At 57.9% G+C, this 27778-nt stretch overlaps 5 protein-coding genes across 6 annotated transcripts; 2 read left to right on the top strand and 3 right to left on the bottom strand.

The window, feature by feature from the left end:
- Positions 1 to 83: 83 nt before the first annotated feature.
- Positions 84 to 6144, bottom strand: PSME3 (proteasome activator subunit 3). The gene is made up of 11 exons (XM_066336793.1): positions 5997 to 6144; positions 5431 to 5463; positions 5070 to 5132; positions 4508 to 4612; positions 4160 to 4208; positions 3459 to 3571; positions 2896 to 2964; positions 2625 to 2692; positions 2420 to 2474; positions 2131 to 2217; positions 84 to 1651 (listed from the first exon to the last, which is right to left on the bottom strand). The coding sequence occupies exons 1-11, from the start codon at positions 6036 to 6038 to the stop codon at positions 1571 to 1573; spliced, it is 765 nt and encodes a 254-aa protein (XP_066192890.1). The 5' UTR covers positions 6039 to 6144; the 3' UTR covers positions 84 to 1570.
- A 105-nt stretch (positions 6145 to 6249) lies between these two features.
- BECN1 (beclin 1) lies at positions 6250 to 10317 on the top strand. Its single transcript, XM_066336779.1, has 11 exons — positions 6250 to 6428; positions 6517 to 6584; positions 6662 to 6720; positions 7077 to 7167; positions 7425 to 7561; positions 7729 to 7923; positions 8125 to 8271; positions 8735 to 8884; positions 8973 to 9033; positions 9497 to 9639; positions 9927 to 10317. Exons 1-11 carry the CDS (start codon positions 6302 to 6304, stop codon positions 10093 to 10095), a joined length of 1347 nt encoding a protein of 448 aa, XP_066192876.1. The 5' UTR covers positions 6250 to 6301; the 3' UTR covers positions 10096 to 10317.
- CNTD1 (cyclin N-terminal domain containing 1) lies at positions 10192 to 14218 on the bottom strand. Its single transcript, XM_066336814.1, has 7 exons — positions 14047 to 14218; positions 13879 to 13954; positions 13452 to 13623; positions 12835 to 12997; positions 12234 to 12378; positions 11785 to 11881; positions 10192 to 11413 (listed from the first exon to the last, which is right to left on the bottom strand). The coding sequence occupies exons 1-7, from the start codon at positions 14216 to 14218 to the stop codon at positions 11252 to 11254; spliced, it is 987 nt and encodes a 328-aa protein (XP_066192911.1). The 3' UTR covers positions 10192 to 11251.
- A 270-nt stretch (positions 14219 to 14488) lies between these two features.
- Positions 14489 to 15324, top strand: COA3 (cytochrome c oxidase assembly factor 3). The gene is made up of 2 exons (XM_066336810.1): positions 14489 to 14872; positions 14953 to 15324. Exons 1-2 carry the CDS (start codon positions 14626 to 14628, stop codon positions 15063 to 15065), a joined length of 360 nt encoding a protein of 119 aa, XP_066192907.1. The 5' UTR covers positions 14489 to 14625; the 3' UTR covers positions 15066 to 15324.
- A 163-nt stretch (positions 15325 to 15487) lies between these two features.
- WNK4 (WNK lysine deficient protein kinase 4) lies at positions 15488 to 27559 on the bottom strand. 2 transcript variants are annotated; one of them, XM_066336762.1, is made up of 20 exons: positions 26985 to 27559; positions 21740 to 21912; positions 21342 to 21562; positions 21104 to 21261; positions 20499 to 20587; positions 20205 to 20424; positions 19805 to 20135; positions 19522 to 19652; positions 19384 to 19451; positions 19151 to 19292; positions 18942 to 19058; positions 18713 to 18868; positions 18362 to 18419; positions 18097 to 18231; positions 17445 to 18007; positions 17064 to 17160; positions 16522 to 16951; positions 16208 to 16410; positions 15990 to 16087; positions 15488 to 15912 (listed from the first exon to the last, which is right to left on the bottom strand). In XM_066336762.1, exons 1-20 carry the CDS (start codon positions 27426 to 27428, stop codon positions 15910 to 15912), a joined length of 3837 nt encoding a protein of 1278 aa, XP_066192859.1. In that variant the 5' UTR covers positions 27429 to 27559; the 3' UTR covers positions 15488 to 15909. The 2 variants fall into 2 exon arrangements, with proteins under 2 accessions (XP_066192859.1, XP_066192858.1); XM_066336761.1 differs by having other exon boundaries at positions 15488 to 15909.
- Between the last annotated feature and the right edge of the window lie 219 nt (positions 27560 to 27778).

The raw sequence follows: 27778 nt of genomic DNA, 5'->3' as shown, positions 1-27778 counted from the left end.
CAAAGAAAGCTGAACAAATTAAAAGGAATCAATACAAAGAAACACAAGGGGAAGTGCTGCTCCCAGACAGCAGCTCAACGCAGTTGGTTTGTTACTGAATATTTATTAGCGGGAAGACTAAGAGTTGACTTACTACAAACAACAACAGAAGAGTCTATAGCAAGGGCCAGCAGCCCGCCACACTCTGGGCAAATCCCTGGGAAACCAGCAAGAGACAACATGGCTCTTAGATGTGGAAGCAGAGGAAAGAAAAAAACAAACAACTAAAAACAAAGTTTAAAAAAAAAAAAAATAAAAGGAGGAAAGTTCATTCCATTTGTCACTGTTGTTACATGAGATTAACACAACTCTTAAGGCTACTGCACAATAAGAATATACAGGTGTAACAGCGAGACCTGGGAAACAGCGAGGTTCCTGAAACAAATGATTTCATGTTCCCTGATTAGGGGACTTAAGTAGAAATACTATAAATAAGAAAATTTCGAAGCCTGCAGCGTTATGGGCCCACTTGCCACACACAAAAACTGACGCAATACAACCAGTCATTTCCAAAGGGGTTTGTAATGGACCACGAAATGTTCTGGCAGCTTAGAGGAGTCACGAGGCACAGGAGTGTGCCCGTTGCAGGGGAAAGACTGCAAGGTCTGCAAGGTACCAGGTGGGTATCAGCCACCCTCACCGTCAAGCACCAGCTGTGGCAGGCAGCTGTGGCAGCCAGCCTGCTCTGCCCAGGCACCAGGGAGCACTGCCAGGGACAGGGGGACTCAGTCTGATCACATGCAGAGATATTTTAGGACTTTAGCATCAGATCTCCAGCCCATCCCTTCCCTCAGCCCAGGCAAAAGCAACCCATGCTGAAGGGGTACTGGGATGTATGTGAAAGAACATTGGTTTTAGCCAGGAAAGTGGCTCTAGTCAAATGGCAGAAGCCACCTGAGCTCATGACAGCACCAGCTCTAGTTCCAAGCATTTACCCCAGGCTCTGCACTGATCCAGACAGCACTGGTGAGGCAGAGACCTGTGGGGCAGGCTCTGCTGAGCCAGGAGAGAGCCAGAAAGGGAGTGCAGATGGCTCAGTGGCACCAGAGCACAGCTGCCAAGGGACAGGGTCCCTGGTCAGTGCAGAGGTGGTGGCAGAGGTGGCAGCCAGCAGTGGGGAGAGAGCTTCCCTGCTGTGGTACTGCTGGGCCTGCCCTCGTGCTGGGCTGTTTGCCCTGGTTCAGAGACCCCAGTGCAGCCACCAGACAAGAGATGGGACAGGACAAGGGCTTGGTCTATAGTGTTCCCACTCAGGTAGGAAGCAAGGCATGAAGGAATGTCCCTGTCTGGCTGCAGCAGCCTCTGGGGCACTCAATGCAGCATGGCCTCTACTACCAGTGACTAGAGGAAGAGGGAGAGCTCCTGAGACCTGAACAAAACCAATCACAAAACTAGGCAAGAATTTCTTTAGAGTTTAACTAAGAATGCAATACTATTTCCAGCCAGTTTCCCATCTCGATAGTCACGTAACAAACCAAGGCAATGACGGTCTTTAGTTGACTGAACAGTTCTCAAGTTCAAACGTTGACACTTAATAGAGGGTCTCAGCATTGCTGCTCCGAGGCCTCTTGATCTTCTCAATGTTTTTAAGGATCATGTCATGCAAAGTGACCTGCAAAAAGGAAGAACAGGACTCAGAGAGGAAGCCATCCAGCTTTCACCACTGGCTACCACAGCAGCACCACTCCCCTTGGCACCATCCTCAACCCTTGTGATAACCATACACTTGGTTAAGATAAAGGCTTCCTTCAGCCAGACTTTACAGAAGCCAGTACATGTAACACCAAAAATATTTATTCAGAAACCCTAGGATTGGCTTGTACTGTATGAAGAGCTTAGGATCAGATTCCCACAGAGGGAGTATGAATATTTTGCACTAGGGCCCTGTGAACACTGCTAGAAACATCTGCATCTCTAGCAGATGGTGGAGAAGCAACAGTGGGCTCATCTCAGTGGAGCCAAAGTGGGAAGCAGGCAGGCTTCCTGCCAGCAGTGGTCGTGCTCAGGGGGAAAGAGGAGAGGAGCAGCAGGATCACAAGGGCTCTCCACTGCTACGTGAGGAGCCCGTGTGAGCTCTGTGTTTTCACTCACATATTGATTTCTCAGCTCTGAAATGATGAGGCGCAGACTAATGTACTCCTTCTCGTCGATCTCCGTGACGGTGCGGCGATAATCCTCCTGCCGGGAGCAGACACGGCTCAGCCCAGCCTCCCACACCCTGCCCTCCAAAAAGGATCCCCCCACCTGCAGCTGGCTGCCCTCAATCCTTGTATGATCCCCCCTCTTCCACCAGCACCCTCAGCTCAGAGTGACAAAGCAGCTCAAAGAGTCCCAAGAAGCAGCAGCACGAATGTGTAAATCTCCACGTCCCTGTACTTACCACATGAGGGTACTTGGCTATTTTGGAAACCAACTTTGCTCTTGTGATATAGTATCTGGCAGGAAAAGAGATTAAAGTTCAGATAAACAGCACCAGGATTATTTTCATGTCCAAGCTGCCCTGTAACAACAGCTGGGGGACCTTTCCCAAACACACTCCTTTTCCAAGGAGATCCCAAAAAATAAGTCTGTTCTTGCACGCCTACCTAGAAATCTGGTCCAGGTAAGATGCTGCCTCACTCTCCACAGTCCGAAGCTCAGCAACTGTTTCTTCCTGCAGGGGAGATAAGGAAGCTATTAGCTCCAGTAGCTGCAGCTGGCCTTCAGGGCTCAGGTCTCAGCAGCATCACATCAAGTTCAGCTTTGGGTTTTAAAACCTAAGCTAACCCCATAACTGCAGCTGCTGGACACCACGAACTGAAAGACTCTGAGAAACCTCAGAGATACAAGGCCCTGGAGCACAGAGCTGTGCCTTACCTGAATAGAAACACCAAAGTTGTTCCCATCCTCTATCCTGGGAATGAGAAGCTGCACCCACATTTTGACCTGCAGTGGAGAGATCACAACGCTGACCAATGCCAACATCTGCACAAAGACTTCTCTCAGAAACATCAGCAAAAGTCTCCCAGGACCCTGCCTTTGCCATACAGCTCATGATGAACTGCTCCAGGTCCCTTATGCACCTATAAGACTTCCAAGATCACTTCCCACGTGGCTGGGAGGACATGCAAGCCAGCACAGGCCCAGCTTCCCATGGGAAGCTCTCATCACCATGCCACAGGAGCTCTTGGCAGAAGTCTGTCCCTGTGCAGAAGAAGGGCAAAGCAAAGCCTCATGAGGCCTGATAACAGATATCTTTCTCCTTCTGGTGAACAATGGAGCTCCCCAAGGGTTTCACCTGCCTCCCAGCCCCCATCAGACAGGACAAAGCCCTGCTCTTCCTCATCTACAGCACAGAATGGACCTGCTCCTTTCCCAGCTCCACCTGTCCAGGAGTAAAACCACCCTGCTGCCTCCCCTTCCTCCAGGCTCACACCTACCGTATTGCACTTCTCAATGAGCAGCCTGATTTCTGGTTTCACTTTCTCAATGATGTCCACCAGCTGCTGGTTGCTCTTCAGCATCCCATTGGGCATCACAAACACTTTGGTACCTGTGGCAGAGACAAACCCTCAGTGTCAGTGACTGGCAGGAACAGCCACACCCAGGTTGGGCCAAGGGGCCACCTGAGCCTCACTCATCTCCCACCAAGGCCACAGAGGGGCTGAGCCAGGCTATGGCCACCTGTAGGGAAGGGGAAACGGGGCATGGCATAACAGCAGTGACCACAAGGGAAGGAAAAGAGAAAACACAGAGCAGGATGAGACTGAAGAGCTCGAGGATGCTGAGCACAGAGGGTTTTCCTGGTGCACATGTTCTGTCTCAGCTTAATCCAAAGCCTGGAATCTTCTTCCAGACAAAGAGAGGAACTGCACAGAGCCACCAGGAGATCAGCTGCCTCGGTCAGCAGGCAAGATCCAGCCAAGTACTATTTATGTCTATCAGAGAAGTACTAACTATGCTTCTAAGAGCTGGAACCTGACTTCTCCGCATCAAAACATCTGTAGGTCAGGCTCTGGCCTGTATGAGCAGCAGCTGCTGTCAGGGCAGGGCAAGTGGAACTCGCATGATTTGCATCCCCAAGGCTCAGTGCAGCAGTTCAGGGGGCAGGCAGCAATACAAAGGACTCGGGGATTCTTACCCTGAAAGGTCTCTTCATGGTCTTCCAGCTTCCTCTTTTTCATATTTGGCTAAAATATACAAAACGTTTTACTCACAAACTAGTCGTAAGCTGTAAAAGGGTTGCAAAGGAAAAAAAATGAAAACTTAAGAGCCCTGCCATGTTCCTGGTTTCTAAGCATTCTTCCTCAAAGCCCAGGAAGGACTGCAAGCAGTGCTACCTCCAGCAGACTTCCTAGGCTTGAGAGATCAATCTCTAAAAGCCTCTGGGCCAAAGTCTGTTATTTAATAAAAATATCCTACCCCAGAACAGAGCAAACCATGCAGTTTTAACAGAAGCTGGGATCACAGCCAAAGAGAGTAACCTTACCCCATCCAGTCCATCATGGCTGTTGGTGAGAAGAATTGGGTCAGGCACTGGGAGGTTCATGTCCGAATGGATCTGAGTAAGATCATGAATATTCAGGATGGGTTCCTGCAAAACAAAGCAGATTCGTTCTTTGATTATGAACTAATAAATTCTGCCACACCAAACACAACAAGAAGACAAAAGATTCAGGTCTTCCTCTCGTCCAGCTGTAAAATTAGGGTGAATGAAGATAAAAGGTCTGGCAATGGGCTGTGACCCCTCCACCCAGGAGCACCAGGCCATGGTGAGCTATTGGTGTCCCTGTGAGACCCCAGCACTGCCAGGGACAGCCCACTGGGGAATGTGGAAAGACAAATGAGAGAGATCACACAAAGCAAACTGCAAAAGGCAGAATGCCCCTCTAGAGCCAACAACACTGCAGTCCATGTGAGCAACTAGCTACTGCCTTATCTCTTTGCAACAAGGTGAAATGCACAGAAAATACCCCTGAAGAGACCTGCCAGGTCACTTTCAAAATGCAGCTGAAAATGGAAAGGGATACAGAGAACAAGGCATGCCCTACCTTAAGGAATCCATCGAGTTCTAACAGCTTCTTTGGAAAAAAGTTTGCTACGAGGTCTTCCGCCTAAGAAAGAGAGAACAAACATTGATGTGAAAGGTCACACGACTCTCACTATCAGGCAATAACACCAGTGAAATCATCTGTGCATAAGCAGGAAACAGAGAGAACACAAGTTCTTCCTGCTGCCAAAACCAAACAAAGCTCAGGTGAGAAGAGAGCCACGAGACTCAGGAACCTCACTGCAGTGGGTAACTGATGCCCTGGGTGTTGCTAAGCTTCCAGGGCAGACTCAACCCGCAGTCGAGTTTGTCAGAAAGATACAGCCAAAAGACCTCTTTCCTGCTCCGTCTGTAACACTCACCTCACTCGTGATCCGCTCCCTGAAGGAGTCAACCTACAGAATGAAACAGGGACAGGTCAGGGTCGCCTTTGAACAGCGGGGCTCGGGGAGGCCGCGCACCGGGCCCCGCAGCCCCATGACCCTCCCAGCACGGCTCCCGCTGTCCCGGGAAACGGGAGGAATCTGCTCTGTCCGCCCGCCCCGGCCTCCGGGCGCTGCGGGGAACTGGAAACCGCGCGGCTCCCACCGGGGTGGAAGATCCGCCGGGCCGCCCCGGGCCAGCGGCCACGTTCTGCCGGGGCACGGCTCGGGGGCGGCCGCAGCCCAGCGCCGGCCACATCCCCGCCCCCGCGGCGGTGCGGGGCCGGGCGGAGGTGGAGACACCGGGGGCTCGTCGGGGCGGGCGGGCCGCGCTCGGCGGGCAGGGTGGAACGGCCGGGAGGCACCGTGGGGCGGCCCCAAGCCCGCCCCGCCCCGGGCCGGCGGCAGCGGAGCTCGGCGAGGGCCGGCGGGGCGGAGGCGGCAGCCGAGCCGGGCCGAGCCGAGCCGGGCCGGGCGGGGCAGGGCGAGCAGCGGGGCGAGCGCACCTTGAGCTTCACCTCCGGGTCCACCTTGAGCAGCGAGGCCATGGCGGCTCCGGTCTCGGGGCCGCTCCGCTTCCCCGGGCCCACACCGGAAATGACCTCACGCCGCGCGCCCGCCAATGCCGCGCGCGCCCGCCGCCCGCGTGACACCCCCCGCGCGCACGCGCCGCCGGGTCCTGGCCGCTCAGCGCCGCCCGGGGCGGGGACACAGAAAATGGCGCGGGGGCTCGGCGCAGCCCTGCCAGGACCGCGCCCCGCCTGCGTCACGTCCGGCGCGCGGCGATGGCGGGGCGCGGGCGGGCGGCGCGATGGAGGGAGCGCGGGCGGGCGGCGGCACCGCGCACGTCAGCTTCGTGTGCCAGCGCTGCTGCCAGCCGCTCAAGCTCGATACCTCCTTCAAGGTCCTCGACCGCCTCACCATCCAGGAGCTCACCGGTACCGCGGCGCGGTGGGGTGGGGGGCCGGTGCCGGGGCAAGGCCCCGGGCCTAGGCCTGGGCCCGGCTGACGCCTTCTCTCTCACAGCGCCGCTGGTGACCGCCCCCCCTGCCAGGCCCGGGGACCTGCACGAAGAGGAGAGCGCGCTGACGGAGGTACGGCGGGCCCGGGCGCGGTGGGGCGCGGCGGCAGCTCCACCGTGCCCTCCGGTCATGATGCTCCTTGCCTGCAGGAAGCCTTCGTGGAGAACCGGCAGGATGGCGTGTCCAGGAGGTTCATCCCGCCAGCCAGGTACAGCCGCCACACTCCCGTCTGGTCCGGGCAGCTTGAGCCGACGCTGTGGCAGCGCCTGAGAAAGCCCCCCTCACGGGGGAGGTCACACTGGATAGTTCGTGTGACACCCTAGAGTTTCCCCTGCAGGACCCCCGTGGCCCTCGGGCTCCTTGTCAGTTTGAACACGGCACTGCACAGTCCTTGGGGCACTGCTTCTCAGCTGCGGGTCAGCACAAACCCGACAGAGCCCCTCAAAGACGGGTTTCCCCAGCCTCCTGCTCTCCCTTTTCCCTGACCCAAGCCCAGATTCTGGTCTGATGCTTGAGCTGCTTCCCCTCACACTTAGCACTCATCTCAGTAACATTCTTTCCAAGAATGATGTCAACAGAAAGTGCCAACAGTTTCACACTGATCGGAGAGGCCTCGGATGGTGGCACGATGGAAAACCTCAGCCGGAGACTGAAGGCAAGTGGCTCATGGGCTGGTAAACTCAGATCTTTGGGAATGGAGCATCAGTTTTTCCTGATGCCCTGCAAAACTAAACTACAAAGTTTCCTGTAGCATTTACCCTCCAGGGGCTTGGTTGATGAGTATTTCAGTAAACATAGATTATTTAAATCAATATTTGAACTGCAAAGAGAACTTCTGCTAACTGAAGCTGCTGAAAACAAGCAGGCAGCTGCCTGTGGTTCCACTTGAACTAATGTGAGCCCTTCTTCCAGGTCACTGGCGACCTCTTTGACATCATGTCTGGGCAGACAGATGTGGATCACCCACTGTGTGAGGAATGCACAGACACTCTGCTGGACCAGCTGGACACACAGCTCAACATCACAGAGAACGAGTGCCAGAACTACAAGTGAGTGATCCACAGATGATCCAGGGCAGAGCTGCTGGAGCCTGAGGCAGAATCAGTGTGGAGAGCTCGGGCTTGACAGGAGTTGCAGGGGCTGCCACAGAACTGGGCACTGGCAGTGCAGGACTTACCAGGACACTTGATTTGGTAATCCTGTTGTTCTCCTTTAGGAGATGTCTGGAGATACTGGAACAGATGAATGAGGATGATAAAGAGAAGCTGCAGACAGAACTGAAAGAACTGGCACTGGAGGAAGAGCGGCTGATCCAAGAGCTGGAGGATGTTGAGAAGAACCGCAAGATTGTGGCTGAGGACTTTGAGAGAGTCAGGGCAGAGGCCGAGAGGCTGGAGCAGGAGGAGGCTCAGTGAGTGAGCTTGTGGCAGGGGTTGGAGGCAACAGATAAATGAGATTGTAACATGAGAAACCTGTGAATATGCCCAAATGCCAGTTAGAGTGTTAGAACTCTCTGCAGAAGGAAAGGTGGGCAGACCAAACTGACCTGCAGAGCTGTCACTCTGATGTAGAAGCCAACCCTCAGCACTTCTTGTCTTGCTTTTGCTCAAAGGTATCAGAAGGAATACTGTGAGTTCAAGAGGCAACAGCTGGAGCTGGATGATGAGCTGAAAAGTGTGGACAACCAAATGCGCTATGCCCAGATGCAATTGGATAAATTGAAGAAAACCAACGTGTTCAACGCAACCTTTCACATCTGGTAATGTAGACACTGGAATATTATATCCACTTTCTTGGAATCTGCAGTGTGAGGCTGTTGAGTTACTGCATTTGACAAGAAAGGTGCAAGCCAGCTCATAGTTACCTCCCAGCAAAGCAATGAGTGCCACCTCCCAGGAGTGACAGCTGAGTAAAGTGTGCCAGGCTGTGGGACTGGGAAATGGCTCCTTCACCAGTCCCAGTAACATGCTGGGAACGCCTGTGCTAGCCAGCAGTGACCCTGGCATTAGAGCAGGCAGCTTAGAGAGGCTGGCTAGGGGGTTTTGTTGTGCTGTTATGACAAAAAGAGAACAAGTGTTTGCTATTTAAGAACAGCCCCAAATCCTCCGTGTGCATGGCTGGCACTGTGTGTACTGTGCTATTGGGACTCAGCCCCTATTTGGTTATCAGGCCAAGAGCTTTTCCCAGCCTAGCACACTTATTTATAATTCTTCTTATCACAGGCACAGTGGGCAGTTTGGCACAATAAATAACTTCAGACTTGGCCGTCTCCCCAGCGTTCCTGTGGAATGGAATGAGATCAATGCTGCCTGGGGGCAGACTGTGCTGCTGCTGCATGCCCTGGCCAACAAAATGGGCCTGAAGTTTCAGAGGTGTGTGCAATACCACACACAGGTCATTTATGACCCAGAGGAAGACAGGCAGACTCAGGTGCCTGTGAATTCTGTCTCCTTTTTTCAGATACCGTCTTGTCCCCTTTGGCAACCACTCCTATTTGGAGTCCCTCACAGACAAATCCAAGGTAAGAGATCCATACAAACCATGGGACCTTGACCTTGAGTGCCAGGGCCCTGGTCACACTGGCATGCAGGAAACAAAACTTGGTCTCTGTGAATGTGGAGTTCAGGAAAGCTGGCTGCCCCAGCTCCTCCAGCATGGTAACATCTCACTCCACATCCTGTGTGAAGCCCCTGGTGCTGCCAGCCAGGAGTGTTAACAGTGACAGAGCTGTTGAATGACACAGCTGGCCAGAGGCATACTTTGGGGTGATTGGCAGGTAGATGGCATGATTTGGCATTGGTGGAAGTCAGAAACAAATGCCTGCACATGGTAGGCACTTGCACAAAACCAGTCATGCTTGCTCGGTGCCACAAGCCATTTCTCAGCATCACATGACAAATTTAAGCCTCAATTGAGGTTAAAAAGCTGCAGTGACCATATCAAAAACAAGTCCTTGGGGCACCTGATACAAATCTCTTTTCCAGGAGCTTCCCCTGTACTGCTCTGGAGGCTTGAGGTTCTTCTGGGACAATAAATTTGATCACGCCATGGTGGCATTCCTGGACTGTGTGCAACAGTTTAAAGAAGAAGTGGAAAAAGGTGAAACACGGTTTTGTTTGCCTTACAGGTGAGTGTTGTCACAAAACTGTCAAATTCAGCCCTGTGTGCTCCCCCTAGCACTGCTTGCTGCTTCAGTCCTGACTTTCAGAAATCATCTGGAATTCTTTATGATGTAGGTTTGCTAGTTTCATTGAAACTTAAAGCCAGCCCCTTGGGCGGAGTCCTGATGCTTGCTAAGGTCCCTTTAAAAACAGGGTAGTAGTATTGTCAGATTTAAAATTTAGTGCTTGATGTCATAGTGAGATTCAATGTTTGCAGTAGGAGTGCACTAATGAAAGCTTGTGTGTGATACAGGATGGACGTGGAGAAAGGAAAGATTGAAGACACAGGTGGCAGTGGTGGCTCTTACTCAATTAAAACACAGTTTAACTCTGAAGAGCAATGGACAAAAGCACTGAAGTTTATGTTAACTAACCTGAAATGGGGCCTCGCTTGGGTCTCATCCCAATTCTATAACAAGTAACTGTGGTCAGAACTTGTTCTGGCAGCTCTGGAGTGTCTGCATTTTGTTGGAGAAAGACAAATTAAGATGTCTCTTACTGTTAACCAGTACAAAATGTTTACAATACCAGAAATCCACAAGACACTTTATTTAAAATACCATTATTACAAGTAGTTCATAGAAAAGCAATATGCAAAATTGTATCATTGACTTGAACAGAATAAAACCCAAATATTAAATGGATTCTAAACTGTTATTTTGGGGGTTTATGGCCATGCATGTAACTCACTGTCAAACCTCAGAACACCCATCAGTTTGATGCTGCTCTGTTACAGTTAATGCAAGGTTGGAAAAGCAGAACATTACAAACATGGGGAATAATGTGGAAAAACTGCCAGAATTCTTCCTAGTCATTAAAGAATAACTAAGTTTGAAATAAAGTGTTTTCTAAGTCACATCATTACTTTGTGCTAGTGAACTTAACAAGGTTTGATACTATTACAACACTGTAATCCCTCCTGCAGCCTGTTCCTGCACAGGGCTGCACTGAGGAAACAATGAAACTATTCCTCACTCCAGGTGTTTCCAGCCAGCAGTGCCTGGCACAGCACAAACCCCTGGCATTCACAGGACACAGAGCCTGGGCACTGCTGTGGTGACAGTCACAGCACTGCCCTGATTCTGTCCCCATCACAACTCTGGTCACTGCTGGCTGTGGTAGGGCAAAAGCAAACAGGGTCCAAGTGCTGGCACAGAGGGGACAATCACAGGCACCTGAGAGAGGGATTTTATAAAAGCAGCCCTATTTGTAACAGGGGTGTGAGAGCTGGTCCCAGCTGAGCACCAGGTGTGGCAGCACCTTGCAAACACAGCTACTCTGAGGAGGTCTCTTTGGTTAAAGGCAACTTAGATTCAAACTTAAAAAGATGCAGCTTTTACAATAAATCTTTTAGGGCATTTCTAAACACTGGTGCTGTTGGGCCTGTCTTCAGAGTATAAGTGCAATGCCTAGCAGGATGAGCCTTGCTAATTAACACGTGGCTGACGGGCTGTTTCAAAATCCAGGTACCCCTGAGCTGTGCTGGGTGCCTGGGCAGTGTCACAGAGTGTCACTGCTGACTGTTAGCAGTGTAACAGGTCCTGCTGCTGGGCCAGTGACTGGATGGACAGGGTGGTTCTATTTCTGAGGCAGAATTCTGTCCTCAGGAGCTCTGGCTCCACAGTTCCCACGGTGCTGCTCAGGTGTGCTGCTGCCAACGATGCGCTTCACCACGGCGTAGGAGAACTCCAGGATGCTCTGTGGAGTAATGCCAGTGATGCAGTTTAAATGCTCCACAACCTGGAAAAAAGAAAAGATTCGGCAACTAAAGGCTGTGAGTTTACAGGCTGACAAGAATTCAGTGCTCCATAGACACATTCAGAGGGAGTTGTCCCATCAGATTGCTTCTCTACCTGCCAGTGAAACATTGTGGGGTTTTGTTCTGGCTGTGAAGCACTGAAGGGAAGGACACTCACCAGTGCCAGCACACCCTGCACACAGAACTGCTCTATGCCCTCAGCTCTGACAGAAGCCCACATGCTTCCTGCTAAAAAGACAGAGGTGTCCCCTCCCTCCTGCCACTCCCAGTGCACTCACTTGCAGTGCTGAAAGAGAGAAACCACCTTGGCACTGTGTTCCCGTAGAGCCAAGGCGTTCAGCAGCGACTGTACCTGCTCCCAGTGCCCGGGGCTCAGGATGAACACACCTGCACTGATGACTCCAACAGCCAACAGCATGAAATCTTCCTTCACTGTTAAAAACTTGGCTCTGCAGAAAGAAATGTGTGTTCAGGTGTAAAATGATCCTTCACGGTTCAAAAGCACCAATGCCCAGGACATGTTGGTTTGTTCAGGCCAACCAAAACCCAACACCAGAAGCTGGAACTGATGGTGCAAGGCTGGATTTTAACAACCAAGTGAAACACTTTCCTTGCCCGTGAAGCAGCTGTGGAAAAGCACGTTGCTATTCAGAAACAATGATGAAACACCCCCCACATTAGTTATTTCTTAAAACATGCCCCCAAAATGGCATGATGAGAGTTATGCTACTATTTATCAGCTTTTTTAAGGGTTTTAATTTCAAAGGGTTATTTTAGGTCACTGTCAGGTAAGGCCCTTACATCTGCAGCTTGCTTGGTGTGGAGTTTTCAATGGCAATCTTCAGCAGTGTGTCATAGATGGTCTCTCTGGCCAGGTAGCAGAAGTCCAGCAGCTGCACACAGACCTGGTGTAAGGGTTTGGCAGGAAGCAAGCACCCATTGTATCCTGGCAGAGATCACACCATCAGTCCCACATTTTGGGTCACTAAATTGAATTAGGAGTGTTAGGTACCATAAGGGAGAGAGAATTCTGAGGACAACTGCCCTGTGTTTGAATGCCACAGGATCCCTCAGCCTCAGTATAACCTCACTCTGAAATTCAGGCCATCAGACATGGGCCAAGAAAATGGTAGAAATGATTGTAGAAAATGTGGCCTGGCACCAGGTTTGGGGGCTTTAAACTTAATCTTTTATTGAATGAGTCATGACTGGCTGGCCAACAACATTCATCCAATTCTACAAAGGACAAAATTCTCATCTAAAAAGTGAAACCCTGGACAATCTGAACAGTTCCATGTGCAAAAATCTGTAATATGTAACATTTTGGTTCAGATCAGCAACAGCTCTATGACCCTACTAAAAAAAAAAAATGCTTCCCATTCTCTCTGACAGATACTCTCACCTAGAACCTCCAGAAGCAACTCCACGTAGGCCAATGGAGTTGACACATTGATGTGGAAGTGCAGAGTGTTTAAAACAGCAAGCTCCGACTCCAGCAATTCCTGTTTAGTGTAGGAGTATTTTAAGGATTGCAGGAATTTTAAAGCTGTGTCACTGGTCACTCTCTGAAGAGGAAAAAAAGAGACAAAATGTCTTCCAGGCAATAAGGCACTCAGTAGGAACAAAGTGCTTTATCACCTCTCCTGCTGAGCACGAGGCTGCAGCTCACCCGCCTGTCCTTTGAGCTGGCATGGGAAATCCAGCTCTGACCTTTCCCACAGGTGTCCTCGACTCAATAAACCATCCCCAGGCAGATGTGAACCCCTGTGGACACATGACTTTTGACAGCCACAGGCTGAGATTTTCCTGCACGCTTTTTTTCCACCCCTAGAACTGGGAACATTTCCCAGAAAATTGTTACTGGGTGAGCAGCAATTTGCCTGCCCTAAAGGGAATGTCGTGTCCTTGGCATTTCATTATCACTACTGTCTTTCAAAAAGGAAATCTATTTTTAAGAGAGATTAATACACTGCAGATTTGACCACGGTGCTAAAGCAAGGACAGGCTGAGCTGGCTTACACTGTAGTGCAGAGAGAGTTTGCTGGCAAGCTGAACACACGACACGAGTCGCAGGACAAAGGTGCTGGCTATCTGATCCCTCACAGAGCTCCAGCTGCTCTTCTGGCCTTGGTCACGACCTTTAGAGTTCCCTCTGTCACCACACATGTGCTCTACCTGCTTGATCATAAACCTACAAAACCCACAACTGCTCAGAGAACGGTTCTGTCTGCTGAGAAAAAGGAAGACAGGCAATTCCACGTGTACTTATGAGTATATGTAGAATTAATCATTAGGATTAAGTGAATGGAGACAAAGCCCTCAACACGCACATTAGTCATGTGTGGTTTGGGTGAGGAACACAGAGTGGGACAGGGCATGGGCAGTCTGGGCAAAGCAACCCTATCAGAGAATGGGAAATGTGCTGAGTGCTTAGGACTTCAATTACCTTTCAAGTAACTCTACTGCCTGGTACCGTGTCGACTGGTCCAAGCGCCATTTTTCAGACAAAAGGAATATAAATTCTGCAAAAAGCAGAGCAGTCACTCATTTTAGTCTCCTGAAGCTCACTGTACAGCTGCCACCTGCCTCAGGAGCTGCTGTAACTGGGTCTCACCCACGATCCGTGTCTCTTTGAAGCACCCAGCCTGCTCTGGCAGCTCACTCAAGTACTGCTCATTCTCCGTGGCCAAGTGGATAAGTGTGTCCTCGATAATTTCAGGAGCAACGCAGTTGAACACGGGCCCTGAGTCACGGCCCCGGGGTTCCAGTGGCACCTGAGACCCCATTTAGCGGGTCAGGCCCGAAGCCGTAACGACAGTGATTTCCCCAGCGCCACAGGGAGAGACCGGGACAGGGACCCGCCACCTCTCCCCAGCAGCGCCGACTCCCGGCCGCTGGAATACGGCACAGGGACGGGACGGCTCCTCGATGAGGCCCTGCTGGAGGAGGGGCCCACGGTGGCAGGCGGCGGGGCCGGGGCGGGGCTGTGGGCAGGGCCCGGGCCCGGTTCAGGCCCCGCTCCGGGCCCGGGCGCGGCTCCCGCCGGGGCAGCGCCTCAGCGCCGTTCCCGTCACGTGACCCCGCTCCGCCAATCAGCAGAAGCCGGCGCCGCGACCGGCGCACGCTGGGCCTCAGCCAACCACTCGGCGCCGCGCGCCGCTCGGGCCCTCCGATTGGCCAGTGCCGCCGCCGGATGTGGCGTCACGGCGCCGCGCGGAGACGGCCGGGGAAGATGGCGGCGCCGGGGAAGCCGGGGGAGCCGGGGGAGGCGGCGTTCGCGCGGCGCATCGACCCGGCCCGGGAGCCGGGGCTTAGCCCCGAGCAGCGCCGCCTCATGGCGCAGGTGGAGCTCGCCCAGCGCCAGCGCGTCCTGCAGCGCCGGCTCCGCAGCCGCAACGTGCTCCTGGCGCTCGGCATCGGCGCGGTGACATTAGGCATCTGTATCCTTCGGAGCAGGGACAGGTTGGGGTCGGGGTTCTCCGGGGCCGCGCCCGCAGCTTTTCCTTAATTCCCCTCGCAGACGGTTACACCTTCTACTCGGTGTCGCAGGAGCGGTTCCTGGACGACCTGGAGCAGGAGGCGGAGGCGGCGCGGGCGCGGGCCCGGGCGAGAGCCGAGGGCGCCGCGAGTTGAGCGGGGAGCGCCCGGCCCGGCCCGGCCCGTGACTGAGCTGCCGCCCTCGCCAGGCAAGACGGGCCTCGAGGCAGATGCGCCGGATGGGTTCGGGTCTGCCCCGGGCTCTGCTTTGGCCAGGAGAAGGCCCCGGGGGCTCCCCGCAGGCAGGGCCCCCCCGCGGGCAGACCCCGCCCCGGGGCCTCTGCCGGGGCCGTGCCCATGGGAAGGACGGGGGCGCCCAGGTCCCACCACTCTCACAATAAATCCTCTCACTGGAGACCGTGTCAGTGCCCCTTGTCAAGCATCTCTTGGGCTGAGCTCAGCTCAGGATCTCGCCCTGCTCAGGGGCTGCTGAGGGGGGATTGTGTGTTTTGCTCTTTATTGACACACACTGAGGCAAGCAGGCACATGTCCTTCCCAACAGAGACACGCAGACACAATTTGTATTCAATCCATGTTTATGAAAACACTTTCCCAACGCCAGTTCTTAACCAAGTGCTCCCGGATCCTGGTGCTCCAGCAGACAGGGCCGCAGGGTAGGCGGGCTCTGGTGCAGGGCTGAGGTGGTGGCAGGGCTGGGACAAGCCGAGGATCCTCAGGACGTGCTCAGCTCCTTACAGCCACAAAGGATGGAGACACCTCGCACGTGTGCTCCAGCAAAGGGGCTGGGGACAGCGGGCAGACACCTGTGGGACAGGCCTGCCCCAGGCCAGCACTCCCACCCCTGCCAAGCCCACGGCTTCCCTGCTGCGGGCTACAGCCGAGGGGAGCAGGGAGTCCGGGTTCTCCAGGGCTGGCACTGCCCTCCGGGGCAGCAGGCACTTGAATGAGGTAGTTCATGGAATCACTCTTGGCCAGCCAGCTACTGGGGAGAGAAGCAGCCGTGAGCCGAGTGCCACCGGATCAGCCGGGAGCGCCACGGCGTCCGCCCCTGTCCCTTACCATGCGCCCGAGGTCGTCGGCGAAGGTCACGCCCTTGCTGAGCCGCTGCTCCTGCGAGCCGGTGCTGCTGCCGCTCAGCGAGTTCCGGCGCATGATGCCTGCGGGGAGAGCGGCCCTGAGCGAGGGCGCGGGGCTGTGCAGCTCAGCCCCGGGGTCCCTGTCCTGCCGCCCCCACCCAGCCCGGGTGCTCTGGAGGGAGCGGGGAGCGGGGCTGGCACCTGCGGGCTGCCCCAGCTCCAGGCGCTGCAGGCTGTTGCGGCGGGAGGGGTTAAAGCTGCCCTTGGAGAGGCGGCGCTGGCGGCTGGACAGCATCGCAGCCGGCGAGACGATGCCCAGCGGCGGCTGCTTCCCCATCCGCAGGTACAGCTCCTCGATCTCCTTCTTCTGGGCGCTCTGCAGTTGCTGCACCTCAGCCAGGTGCCTGGGGAGAAGACAGGGGCTGGCAGCGGGCCCTCGGGAATGGACAGCGAACTCCCACCGGGCTGGGTGAGAGCACTTGTCACCTCCCAGGTGCAGCCCACCCCCTGCTCACTTCTGGCGCAGGTTCTGCAGCTCCTCCCAGATCTCCTCGTCCTCACTCTCAGTGTCATCGCTGCTCACATAGGACATGCTGCGAGAGTAGCTCAGCCACACCTGGCTCAGCACGGCCTGCGGCACATTTTCTGTGCTCACTTCCCCAGGGCCCTCCCCTGGGTCGCTCCCCACCGGCGCCGCAGGCACCGGGCCCCCCTCGGCTGACACCCCCTCGGCCTTGGGTTCTCGCTCTGCTGCCTCCAGTGCCACATCCGAGTCACTGCTCGAGCTCTGGCTCCTGTCAGGGACCACGGGTGGCGGGGAGCCACTCGCTGCTGGCTCCGTGCTGTGCTGCTCCCCGTCACTGCTGCCCAGCCCCGGAGAGGTCACAGGCAGGTCCTTGGCTGGTATCACGTGGAACCGGCCCAGGACCTGGGGCTTGGCTTCTGCTGGGGACAGGGGCAGCTGGTGAGGTTCAGGGCACATGGGCTGGCTGGGGCATTGCAGTGCCCTGGCACAGGCACAGCCACGCGGCACAGCCCTGGCCCTGCCCCACCTTACCTTCATTGATGGGCGAGAGCTGGGCCTTGGGCACGCTGGGGGCAGGTGCCTCTGAGATGATCAGAGAGTGGCTGGGCTTGGGGGCACTGGTCAGCACCTGTGGGCACCTGAGAACCATCAGCAGCTCCACCCCAGGTCCCACCACATCTCCTGTCCTCCCCTCTGTGCCCCGGTACCTGCCACCCACTCAGCCCTCCCTGCATCCCAGCGGCTTCACAAGCCATGAGGATCCATCCCATCCCATCCCATCCCATCCCATCCCATCCCATCCCATCCCATCCCATCCCATCCCAGTGCAGCATCTGCAGCAATGACCCAGCCCTCCTGACTCTGAGCTGCACCTGAAGCAGCCCTGGACAGCCCCTGTACACCGACACTCACCGTGCTGCCCTCTGGACTCCCAGATGTGGAAGTGCTCAGCAGTGGCAGAGGGCTCCCCACGGCCTCACTGCCTGTGGGGCACACTGGGGCTGGTGCCAAGGGAAGGGAGGATGTGGGCACCTCGGCAGTGGGGACATCAGCTCCTACTGATGCCAGGACCCCACTGCCAGGTGGGACTGGCTTGTCTGTGCTGGCGGGGTCAGGGTAGACAAAGCGTGGGGCACCAAGGACAAGACTCTGTGGCCGTGGCAGAGATGGTGGGTAGAGGTGCCCACCTGAGCTGACAATGGAGGAGACAGTGTGGGCCACAGTCATCACTGCCAGAGAGAAGACATTGGCCAGGGACAAGAGGGGGGTAGTAGGGGACAAGGGTGTGCTGGTCACAGCGGGGGTCAGGGGACTGCTGGGCTCCCAGGGAACAGGGGATGTGGGGAGGGGCTGGGGGGACAGGAGGGCTTGGGGCAGGGCTTGGGGGACAGGTCCCCCTGGGGTCCTCTGGAGAGTCAGCGTTGGTTTCAGTGCTGGTGATGATGTGAGCCAGGAGGGAGTCATCGAGGCTGAGCCTGCAGGGAGAGAAGCATCAGGAGCAGCGCCCTGGGGCCATCTCTTACCCCTGCCCAGGCACCCCTGCCTGCCTTGTCAGCACTGGTACCTGTGGGGGACCTTAGTGGCACCGGGGCTGCCAGTGGCTCCACAGGACTGGCCAGGTTGGTCTCTGATGGGGAGCGGTTCAGCAGTGGCAGCACAGGGGACTGGACAGAGAGGCTGGGACTGGTGCAGCTCAGGTCTGTGGCACAGGAGTGACAGCCAGGCTCAGCCAGGGCAGGACATGTCCTCTGAGACCCTCTGGGCTTGGCTGAGGCCATCACCTGCCCTGCATGGGTTTGGGGAGACAGGAAAGGCCTGCACAGACATACCACTGAGTGAGGATGAGGAGGAGATGGAGCGCGACAGCCCCTGCAGCTGCAGGTCCACCTGTGAGAAGGATGAGCTGTGCCCAGCACTGGGGAAGAGGCCCCAGCCAGGCCGTGCCAAGCCCCTGCAGGGCCCCACCCTGGCCCCACCACCGATGGGGACTGGAGCTGGAGACTCTTCTGGGCTGGGGAGCACCTTGGCTTGTCACAGGAGCGGGCCAGTGACCGCAGGAGGATGCACCCCAGACCCCCCACCCCACCCCGGACTCCCTGGGGCCAGGCAGCATCCCAAGCCATGCTCAGCAGCAGCAGCAGCAGCTTCTCCAGCCCTGGCAGGGCCAGGCTGGCACTCACGGGGCTGCCCACAGCACTCTCAGCCTCGGGGCCCTTGGGCAGCTCGGTGCCGCCGCGCCCGTCCTTGCGGAGCAGCGTCTCCACGCGGTGGATGATGTCCCGGATACGGCTGATGAAGCTGTCCCGCTCTGACTTGAGGATGAACTCATTGTGGACCTGAGCGTGGAGGGGTTGGTCAGCACCCAGCCCGGCCAGGCAGACCCCACCTTCACCTTCACCCTGCTCTCACCATGGCGGCTGCAATTTCCTCCGGGTTGTCCCCATCCAGGTCAAATTTGAAGGTCACCATCTTGTTGTTGTAGGTCTGCAGCTGGCACTCCACCACTCGGTCACTCTTGTCGGAGATCTGTGGATGGCAGGGCTGGCTCAGCCTAGGAGAACCCGCCTGGCACCTGCCTGGCACCTGCCTGGCACCTGCCTGGCACCTGTGGCACTCACGTTGGTGATGCGCAGCCTGGACCGAGCTCGGCGCCGCAGCAGCTTCCCCGAGGCTCGCTTGGGCGGCAGCTTGGTGCTCTGCTCGCTGGCCGAGAGCCCCTCGCAGCCATCGCTCATGCCCGATGCCACGTCTGAGGTGTAGCTGCAGGAAGCCCGAGCTCCGGAGCATCAGCACGGCCATTCCCCGGTACCGCACTCCCCGTGCAGCCCCTGCCCGACTCCCCCAATCTCACCTGTCCACCGAGGAGGAGAAGCCGCTGGCGGAGGGCAAGCGCTCGCTGGGGAGCTGCACCGCGATGCTCTGCAGGGAGAGGACGCGGTGAGGCGGTGACACGTCTGCCCTGACCCCCCGCCCGTGGGGCTGTGCTCACCGTGGGGAAACAGCGCACGGGCCGCGTGGGCGGTGGGCTGGTGGGATCCGCTGTCACAAAGCTGCGATGGGCCAGATCCGGGGAGTCCAGGAAGCCGGAGGAGCTCAGGTACCCGTCCGTCTCACAGTCGGCTGTGGAGGAGTGCTGACATGAAGCGAAGGCAGTCCCTTCCCTGGCTGGGCAGCTGGGAAAGGGCTGTGGGGCTGAGAGAAGCTGAGCACCCCCCACCCCGCTCCAGGTCCCCTGCCGCCACCCGGCTCTTGCCCCCTCGGCGCCTACGCACAGGTGGCCGAGGAGTAGCTGGTGTGCCGGTAGGTGAAGTGCTGGTGCTGGTCAGCTTCGGGCTCCTCGGGTTCCAGGGGGAAGGTGCTGCTGAAGGCAGAGTCCCCAGAGCCAGGGGTGGCCAGGGCAGGCGTGGGGGCACCGGGTGACAGCGGGGACTTGAGCTCCTCCAGCAGCCGCAGGACCCCTGGCGGCTGCTCCGGCTCTGCGGGCGATGGCGGCTCCTGGGCGCGCTTCAGCTTCTCCCGCTTGCGCTTGATGGCCACCACACGGTCCCGCACAGCCTTGGCCACCAGCTTGTAGTCGGCCTCACAGACAAAGCCCAGGACCACCTGCACAGGAGGGAGCTTGTCACTTCGGGGCGTTGGGACCCCGCAGGGCTCCCCCATCTCTATACCCACCATCTCCTGAGCCACCTCCTCTGCCACATCCTTGTAGAGCTCAAAGAGGAACTCGATGGCGTTGTTGTCCTTGTATTTGCCGTGCAGCTTCTTTGAGTCATCCATGCGCAGCCAGAGCTTGAGCCCAGACTTGACTCCATCATCCTCCTCAGCCAGCTCCACATGCACCCCTGTGTCCTCCTGGAAGAAGGAATGCTCCAGCAGGTCCTGGATGGTGTACCTGCAGAGGGCACAGCTCAGCGTGGGCTCGGGGCCAGGGGGGACCCTCCCACCCAGGCCCTGCTCTGCCCCCACCTCTCGTTCTTGTCCATGCGGATGCAGCCTTCAATGATCTCCTTCAGCTCGGGCACCTTCACCTTGTAGAAGCTGCTGGGCTTCAGGCCCTGGGGGTAGCGAGAGTGAGCACCTCCTGTGCCAACCCGCCACGGCGAGGGGCTCCCAGGGCACAACCAGCCCAGGGCCCCATGAGCTCTGCAGTGGCTCCTGTAACCAGGCCGTGTTTGCCTGCACGAGCCAGGATGCCCCAGGGCTCTGAGTTTCCACCCCACCAGGCAGGAGCTGGCTGTGACCAGTCAGGGCAGCTGCAGTGCCCCAGGCCAGGGTGACTGAGCAGACTGCTCCCGTTCCACCCCATTAACACACTGGCAGCGGCTGGTGCAGAGCCAGGGATGTTGGCTCTGACCAAGCCATGGTGCCACCATCCCCACCACCCACAGCTCCATGGCCTGGCAGAGCAACCCCTCACTGCCCAAGACTATCTTTAGCCACTCACACAACCTGCACGGTGGCACATTTTGACAGCAGCAAGGCCTGCCAGCTCCAGCTGACCATCCCCCCAAGTCCCTTGGCCTGCCTCCTGTGGGCTCAGCCAGCAGCATCCCTGGCAGCTGGGGCCTCACCGAGGTGACCTTGCGGTAGATCTGGGCGGCGTTCTGGCACTCAGAGTAGGGGTACTCCGAGGTGGCCATCTCCAGCATGCACATCCCAAAGGCGTAGACATCCACTGCCTCGTCGTACTTCTCCTCGTACATCTCGGGCGCCATGAACTCGGGGGTGCCTGCAGGCAGCAGTGGAGCTCAGGACCCCTGGGATGCCCAACCCCTGCAGCCCCCACAGCTCCCACGGGCCCGGCCCCACCTATGACACTCTTGGCAAAGGAGGCTCGCTTGAGCGTGGCCAGGCCCAGGTCCCCAATCTTGACGGAGCCCGTGGGGCCCGTGATGAAGATGTTGTCACACTTGAGGTCACGGTGGATGATGGGCGGTGAGCGAGTGTGCAGGAAATGCAGACCCTTGAGGATCTGCCGGCTCCAGCGCTGCAGCACCTTCAGCTTCATCTCTTTAAAGCGCTTCAAATACCTGCCAGGGACAAACAGGACTCAGAGCTGTGGGGCTCAGACTGGTGCCCCAGCCTTGGCTCCAGCCACCCTCCTCCCATTGCCATGCCAAGCCTGTCCCCTTAGATGACCACACAGGGCAAGCAACAAAGAGCATTTCAGCAGGACCCCACTTCCCTCCCCTGCACGCCCTAATCACGTTTTCAGGGTGCCAGACGTCATGAGTTCTGTGACCAGCACGATGCAGATCTGGCCTTTGATAGTTGACTTCCAGGAGTCGTAGAAGCGGACGATGTTGGGGTGCTGCAGCCCCTTCAGCATCTCCACCTCCTCACTGAAGCGCTGCCGCTCCGTCTTGGACAGCTTCCGTGTCTGTGGGAGCCAGGGAGGGTGTGAGGAGGGCACAGGGGGTCCTGCCCCCCGAGCACAGGGGGGTGCCCTAGCTACAAAAGACCCTCGTGTGCCTGTCCCCACTCCCTACATACAAGGCAGAGGCCCCAGCCCAGAGCTCTAGGTCAGACCTGCTGTCTCCCAGCACAGAGGCACACACACGGCTGGGGCCACCCTGGACCGTGGTCCCACACCACTCTGGGTGGGTGCACAACACACAGGGCACAGAGCAACCCATGCAGCTCCCCACTGCCCTGTGCTGAGGCCACCCATCCCCACTCCCCTCGCTCAGCCCCCAGCTGGAGCCCACCACGCTGCCGCAGGACAGGGAACTCCAGCCTGCAGCTGGAGGGGACATGTGGGGGCTCTGCAGGAGCTGCTGCCATCCTGCCCTGTGCAGACCTGATGGCCATGGCTCTTCTGCCCCCACTGGGGCACCATCAGCTCTGGGCTCTGTGTGGCCGGGTGCTGGGCCAGCCTCAATGAGGCCTTTGTTGGGGAAAGCAGGCGGGGGAGGCTCCAGCCCAGGTTTTTCCATGTTCCTCCTGCTCGAGTTAATTAAAATGGAAACACAAGCCGAGGGTGCTGACTGCAGCTGGGGCAGGGGCCAGCGGAGGGGACAGCCCCCTCATCCTGAAGGGACACAGCCCCAGGGTGCAGGAAGGGGGGAGCTGACTGGCCAGAGCTACAGGAGCCAGGTCCAGCCACGAGTGCAGCAGCTGCAAGTGCTCAGCCCTGGGCAGGAGCAGGAGCAGTGACAACACCACCACAGCCTGGAGTCCTGCAGAGCCTGGGGGCCTCCAAGCTGGGACCCCTGCCCAGCCCACATTCAGAGGCCAAGGAAACTGGAGCTGCCACAGAGCTCCCACCACCAGTGCTGCCAGAGCTGTGCTCAGCCTCTTGGCCAGTGGCCACCATCCATCAACCCCATCAGCTTTCGTAATATTTTCATTGCATCACAGGCGGCCCCATGGCTTGGCTGGAGCTGCTCCATAATCCCCCTGCATTTAATACACGCTCAGGGACAGGCTCAGCCCAGAGGAGAACCTGAGCCTGCTGCAGCAGCATGAATGGGACCTTTCATATGGAAGGAGGAAAACATCACCCGAACCCCTGCATGGCCAGCAGCACACACCGGCTTCCCTGCCCAGTGCCACAGCAACCATCACTCCTGTGGCCCTCTCGTCCCCACCAAGAGGTGTCCAGAGGCTTCAGGGCACCCCACAAACCTGCCAGGGCATGAGGAAGCTGACACAGGCTGTGAGCAGGGGAGTTATGGGTGGCCACGGCTGTCCCAGCTCAGCAGGAGTGGACCCCAACTGGAGCAGTTGTGCCAGCACAGCCCTCACTGTGCCATGCCCAGTTCCAAGCAGAACCCCAGCACAAGGCCAACTCTCCCAGGGTGCCTGAAGTAAAGTCTGGGGGAGCAAAGCATGTCCCCCAAGCCTGTGCCAGGGCTGATGGGCTTGTGTGGCATCATTCCTTCCACATGACCAAAGTGGCAGCAGGTCCCACTCCGGTGAGTGCTGGTACTCTCCCCGTTGAGTGTGGGCATTGCAGCCCAGCCTGGCCACAGCCTGGCTGGAGGAACACCAGGAAGGGCAGGGCACCCAGGGCTGCCAGCACAGACAGGGCACACGGCATGGGCACACCATGTCCTCTCCTAACAGCACAGGGGGGAGGAGGACGCTGGGGATAGTGGCAGGGGGACCATGAGGAGCTGGGTGGCAATGGTCCAGCCCATCCTGTGAGCCAGGAGCTGGCTGCCGAGGAGCCCAGCACAGCCAACACCAGGAGCTGGGGCCAGCGCAGGAGTGGGGAGGGTGGGGCCGAGTGGCCGAGGACAGCTCTTGTCTCTGCGGCAGGAGGCTGTCCCCAGCCTGGCAGAAGCTCAGTGCACTCTGCAGCACTCACTGGGCTCTGCCATCCCTGCAGCCCCCCGCTGTCCTGCTCCTGCAGCCCTCAAGGGCCCTGGCTCTGCACTGACACACTCTGGAGGGGCATTCAGAGCACCACCAGCGCTGAAAGTGCCCAGAACTCTCCCTCCAGCCGTGTCCACAGCCACAGGAAGGTCCCAAACCCCGCACAGAGGAGCCAGCTCTCTGTCAGCAGTGAGTGCCAGTGCCTCACTGCTCTCCCTGCGGGTCTGCCCTGCTGAGCAGGAGCTTGTGTGTGCTCACAGCCATGTGAGCACACACACCAGGTGCCCTGCAGCCCCGGGGCTGCTGGCTAAGGTTACCTGCCCAATCCGGGTGCCAGAGCCAGGGGAGGGACAGCAGTGCCTGCTGCCCAGAATGCTCTTGCCCACCGGGGGACCCCAGGGGGCTCCACAGGAAAATAGCACAGTCAGGTATTTACAGCCCGACCCCACTCTGGGCCTCTGGTTTCCTCCCTGCTTCCTTTCCCCACCGCCCGCAGCACCCAGGACAGAAATAGTGCCAGGCTAAAGCTGGAAAGCACAAACAGTGGGGCTGTGGACACGGGCGGGAGGCACAGACAGACACTGCGTTCAGGAGAGGGGACAGGGATGGGCAGGTCCCCAGAGGGGTCTCACAGGAAGGCAGAAGACAGGCAAAACCAGCCCCTAGTTCACCAGGCTCTCAGGAGGGAAGGACAGGGCAAGGACAGTAGGGAGAGCTGGGGTTTGAGACTAGGATCCATCACAGCAGCTGAACCCCTGGTTCTCTGCTGCAGAACAGGTCAGGCCTGAGGTTAAGTATTCATTTGGAATTGAAAGGCAATAGAAGGAGAACTGTGAAGTGCACAGGACAAAGCTATTTTTAAAATGGCAGAACCACAACCATTTTTATTTGTGGTTCTAAATCCTGTATTTGTGTCACAGTGTCCAATTCTTTGCATGATTGCTGAAAAAAAACAAACTTCTAAATGTCTGCATCTGTGCTCTTAGCCCCTTGTGGGACACAGATTTGGGTACAAGAGACACTGAATAAAGAGCAGCCAGGGGAATGGAGGCAAATACTGGGTGGGGAGGGGAGAGGGCTGGGGCAGAGGGGCTGCAGGGGCAGGCACAGGGTGGGAGCAGGGACCTGGCTGCGCTCCTGTGAGAGGGTGCAGGCCAAGAGGGGTCAGGTCTGCCAGGTTTTCCAACACCATGGGATGCTCACAGGAGGGTCCCTGGCAGGAGCTCAGCCTGGACCCCAGCCTCTCCACAACCACCGCCAAGGGACGAGTGAGTGGCTTCTGCCACTCCTGCCTGGCTGGCTCACAGGACCAGCAGTGGGGCTGGACTGGGACAGAAGCATTTTGCTTCCCAGCTCCCTTTTCCCCTCCAGCTGAGATTGCGCAGGCTCATCTCATTGCAAGACACCAGCACTACCTGCACAAAGCCACAGGGAAGAGCAGGGTGCAGGGAACAAGACACGCTGCCAGCCCTGCTGTGCATGCCAGGTGCCAGGGCAGGGAGCTGGGACACAGCTGTGACATGGGGCTGAGACCCACAGGGAGGGACACGAAACCAGCTGAGTGGGGAGCACTGGGGGCAGCTGACTCATCCAAAGAAGGAAGGTCCTGAGCTTGCCAAGGGGAGGCTGTTCCAATCAGTGGTTACCACTTGAAGGGACACGGGACTCAAGAGAGCTCAGGGGCATTTGGACAGAGCTGTTGGGGCACAAGTAGTGAGCTGGCTCTGAACTGAACTCTCAACAACTGAAGCAATTGTGCAGCCCATGGGGATGGGGGGAAAATCTTCACCTTCCTCACTAAGGCCATAGTCAGCCCCTCTAGAAACCACCTGCCAGTCTCTCAGGATTTCTTCTTGCTCTGCTGGGCTGCAGCCACCCTAAGACCCAGCCCAGGCAGCTACCTGCAATTGCACTGAGCTTTTAGGAACAAGACAACAAACTCGCAAGACACGTTTTTCTGTGTCAACAAGGACTTGGACCTTCCCATCACAGCAGCCATCCCAGAGTCAGGAGCCTGTGGGAGACTTTGGACTTCATCAAAACCCCTCCCCAGGGGCTCCAAGGAGAAAAGGCAGCCCCGCAATGCAAATCTCCCTGAGCACCTCCATGGACAAGATCAGGCTCCTCAAAAGCAGTTGAGTGGGCAAAGGCACTGTGGAAGCAACACTATCACCTCGGCTCTCAGCATCTGGCTGTCAGGCTGCAGGACAGCCAAGGGGATCGAGGAGTGTGGCAGCAGAGAGGAGATGGGGATGCTCCTCAGAGACCTGGAACCACAGGTCCAGCTGCTTCCAGCAGAGAGGCCCTGGCAGCATCACAGAAACCACCCACAGGTGACTGTGCACACCACTTCAGCCAAGGTCAAGCAGGCAGAGAGCACCAAGGTCGTGTCGCACCCTGCTCCCAGCTGACAGCCAGCCCCAGCTTGCTGCAGGCACGTGCCCCAGAGCACACGGAGGGCTATTGGAGCAAACCTGGAAGGCAGCTCCGGTGCAAGCACAGGCAGGCATACAGAGAGGGCACTGCTGCCCTCGCTGTCCTCCTGGAGGGAAAGCTGCCAGCTGGTGAGCATCAGAAAGACAGCGGGATGCTCAGCCCCAGATCCACCTGTAAAGTGCCAGAGCAGGGACTGGCATCAAGAACATGGGCACCCTGGCATGCCCCATAGTGCAGGCAGCAAGAAAGCAAATGGAAAACAGCACGTGATGAGCAGGAGGGCCAGGAGCAGCGGTACTAAGCAGGAGTCTGGGTCCGGGCCAGCAGACCCACGAGGCACCGAGGCACTGGCAGTGATGAGCACGGTGCGAGGCAGCGAGGGGAGCCCGCACCCAGCTGCAGGTGTCTGCCCTGCCCTGATGCTGTGGTCCGACTGCAGCGGGGCACCACAGTGACTGGCAGGAGCGGAGGCTCGAGGGTGCCCGCCCTCGCCGGCACAGGCTCCAGCCCCGGGAGGTGCCCCGTGGGTCCCACACAGCACCCAGGCAGGCAGCAGTGGGCAGCAGGGTCAGGGCCGGGGAGGGCTGCACACGCAGGGAAACTGGATGGAAGAGGGTTCAAGTGCCTCTCTCGATGCCCTTGCCCCGGGCCTGCGGGTGCGGGCAGTAGGGGCGGAGGCGCTGGCAGGGGCCGTACCTGCAGCTCGCACCAGGCCACCTCCACGGTGGTCTCCGTGTCCAGCCCCTTGTAGACGGTCTTGAAGGAGCCGCGGCCGATCTCGATGTCGAACTTGAGGAATCGGCCGTCGGGGGAGGTGGCGACCGCCCGCGTCTCCACCTCCTCGCTCTCCGTCTCCTCGGGTTCCCGGAGCCCGACGGCGACCGGCGGCGGCGGCGATCCCCCGAGCACTCCGTCCGGCGCCGGGTACCCCAGCAGCTCCAGCTCGGCCGAGCTCCGCCGGTTGAAGCGGAACGAAGCACGTCGGGAATCGCGCCCCGAGGGCCGCCGGCTGCGGCTGCGGTGCGGGGCCCGTCCGGTGAGCCCCGGACCCGGCTCCGGCTGCGGCGGGGAGCCGCTGTCCGCCCGCTCCGCCTCGGGATGGGACATGGCTCCGGCAGCGGCGGGCTCGGCCGTCAGCATCGGCTCAAGCCCGCTCGGAGCGGCCGCTCCCGCGCACCTTCGCACCCGTTGCCTCCGCCACCCCGCAACCAGGAGCGACCGCCGAGAGCCGGCCCGAGCACCGGCCCCGGCACCGCCGCCGCCCCGCCCGGCGGCACCGCCCCCGCCCCGCCCGGGCCCGCCCCCGCCGACCGCCGCCCCCCGCCCGCGCTGCGCCACCGGCCCCGCACCGGTCAGGGGCACCGACACCGACACCGACACCGCACCGGGCTGGGGCACTACACCGACACCGCACCGGGCTGGGGCACCGACACTGACACCGCACCGGGCCGGGGCACCGACACCGACACCGACACCGCACCGGGCTGGGG

The sequence above is a fragment of the Sylvia atricapilla genome, chromosome 27 (genome assembly GCF_009819655.1).
Source record: "Sylvia atricapilla isolate bSylAtr1 chromosome 27, bSylAtr1.pri, whole genome shotgun sequence".
Classification (NCBI taxonomy): domain Eukaryota; kingdom Metazoa; phylum Chordata; class Aves; order Passeriformes; family Sylviidae; genus Sylvia; species Sylvia atricapilla.
The sequence above is the reverse complement of the archived record's forward strand: the minus strand, read 5'-3'. Positions and strand labels throughout refer to the sequence as shown.

Coding starts and splice junctions, on each gene's coding strand:
- PSME3 (XM_066336793.1), bottom strand. CDS start 6,038: ATGGCCTCGCTGCTCAAGGTGGACCCGGAGGTGAAGCTCAAG. Junction 4,613..5,069: donor AACTCGATGGATTCCTTAAG/GTAGGGCATGCC, acceptor TTTGTTTTGCAG/GAACCCATCCTGAATATTCA. Junction 1,652..2,130: donor CAGAGCTGAGAAATCAATAT/GTGAGTGAAAAC, acceptor TCCTTTTTGCAG/GTCACTTTGCATGACATGAT.
- BECN1 (XM_066336779.1), top strand. CDS start 6,302: ATGGAGGGAGCGCGGGCGGGCGGCGGCACCGCGCACGTCAGCTTCGTG. Junction 6,429..6,516: donor CACCATCCAGGAGCTCACCG/GTACCGCGGCGC, acceptor TCTCTCTCACAG/CGCCGCTGGTGACCGCCCCC. Junction 7,562..7,728: donor AACGAGTGCCAGAACTACAA/GTGAGTGATCCA, acceptor GTTCTCCTTTAG/GAGATGTCTGGAGATACTGG.
- CNTD1 (XM_066336814.1), bottom strand. CDS start 14,218: ATGGGGTCTCAGGTGCCACTGGAACCCCGGGGCCGTGACTCAGGGCCC. Junction 12,998..13,451: donor AACTCTCTCTGCACTACAGT/GTAAGCCAGCTC, acceptor TTTCCTCTTCAG/AGAGTGACCAGTGACACAGC. Junction 11,414..11,784: donor GCCCCGGGCACTGGGAGCAG/GTACAGTCGCTG, acceptor TCTTTTTTCCAG/GTTGTGGAGCATTTAAACTG.
- COA3 (XM_066336810.1), top strand. CDS start 14,626: ATGTGGCGTCACGGCGCCGCGCGGAGACGGCCGGGGAAGATGGCGGCG. Junction 14,873..14,952: donor CGCGGTGACATTAGGCATCT/GTATCCTTCGGA, acceptor TTCCCCTCGCAG/ACGGTTACACCTTCTACTCG.
- WNK4 (XM_066336761.1), bottom strand. CDS start 27,428: ATGCTGACGGCCGAGCCCGCCGCTGCCGGAGCCATGTCCCATCCCGAG. Junction 20,136..20,204: donor AGGAGGTGGCTCAGGAGATG/GTGGGTATAGAG, acceptor CCTCCTGTGCAG/GTGGTCCTGGGCTTTGTCTG. Junction 18,232..18,361: donor CTCCTCATCCTCACTCAGTG/GTATGTCTGTGC, acceptor CCTGTGCCACAG/ACCTGAGCTGCACCAGTCCC.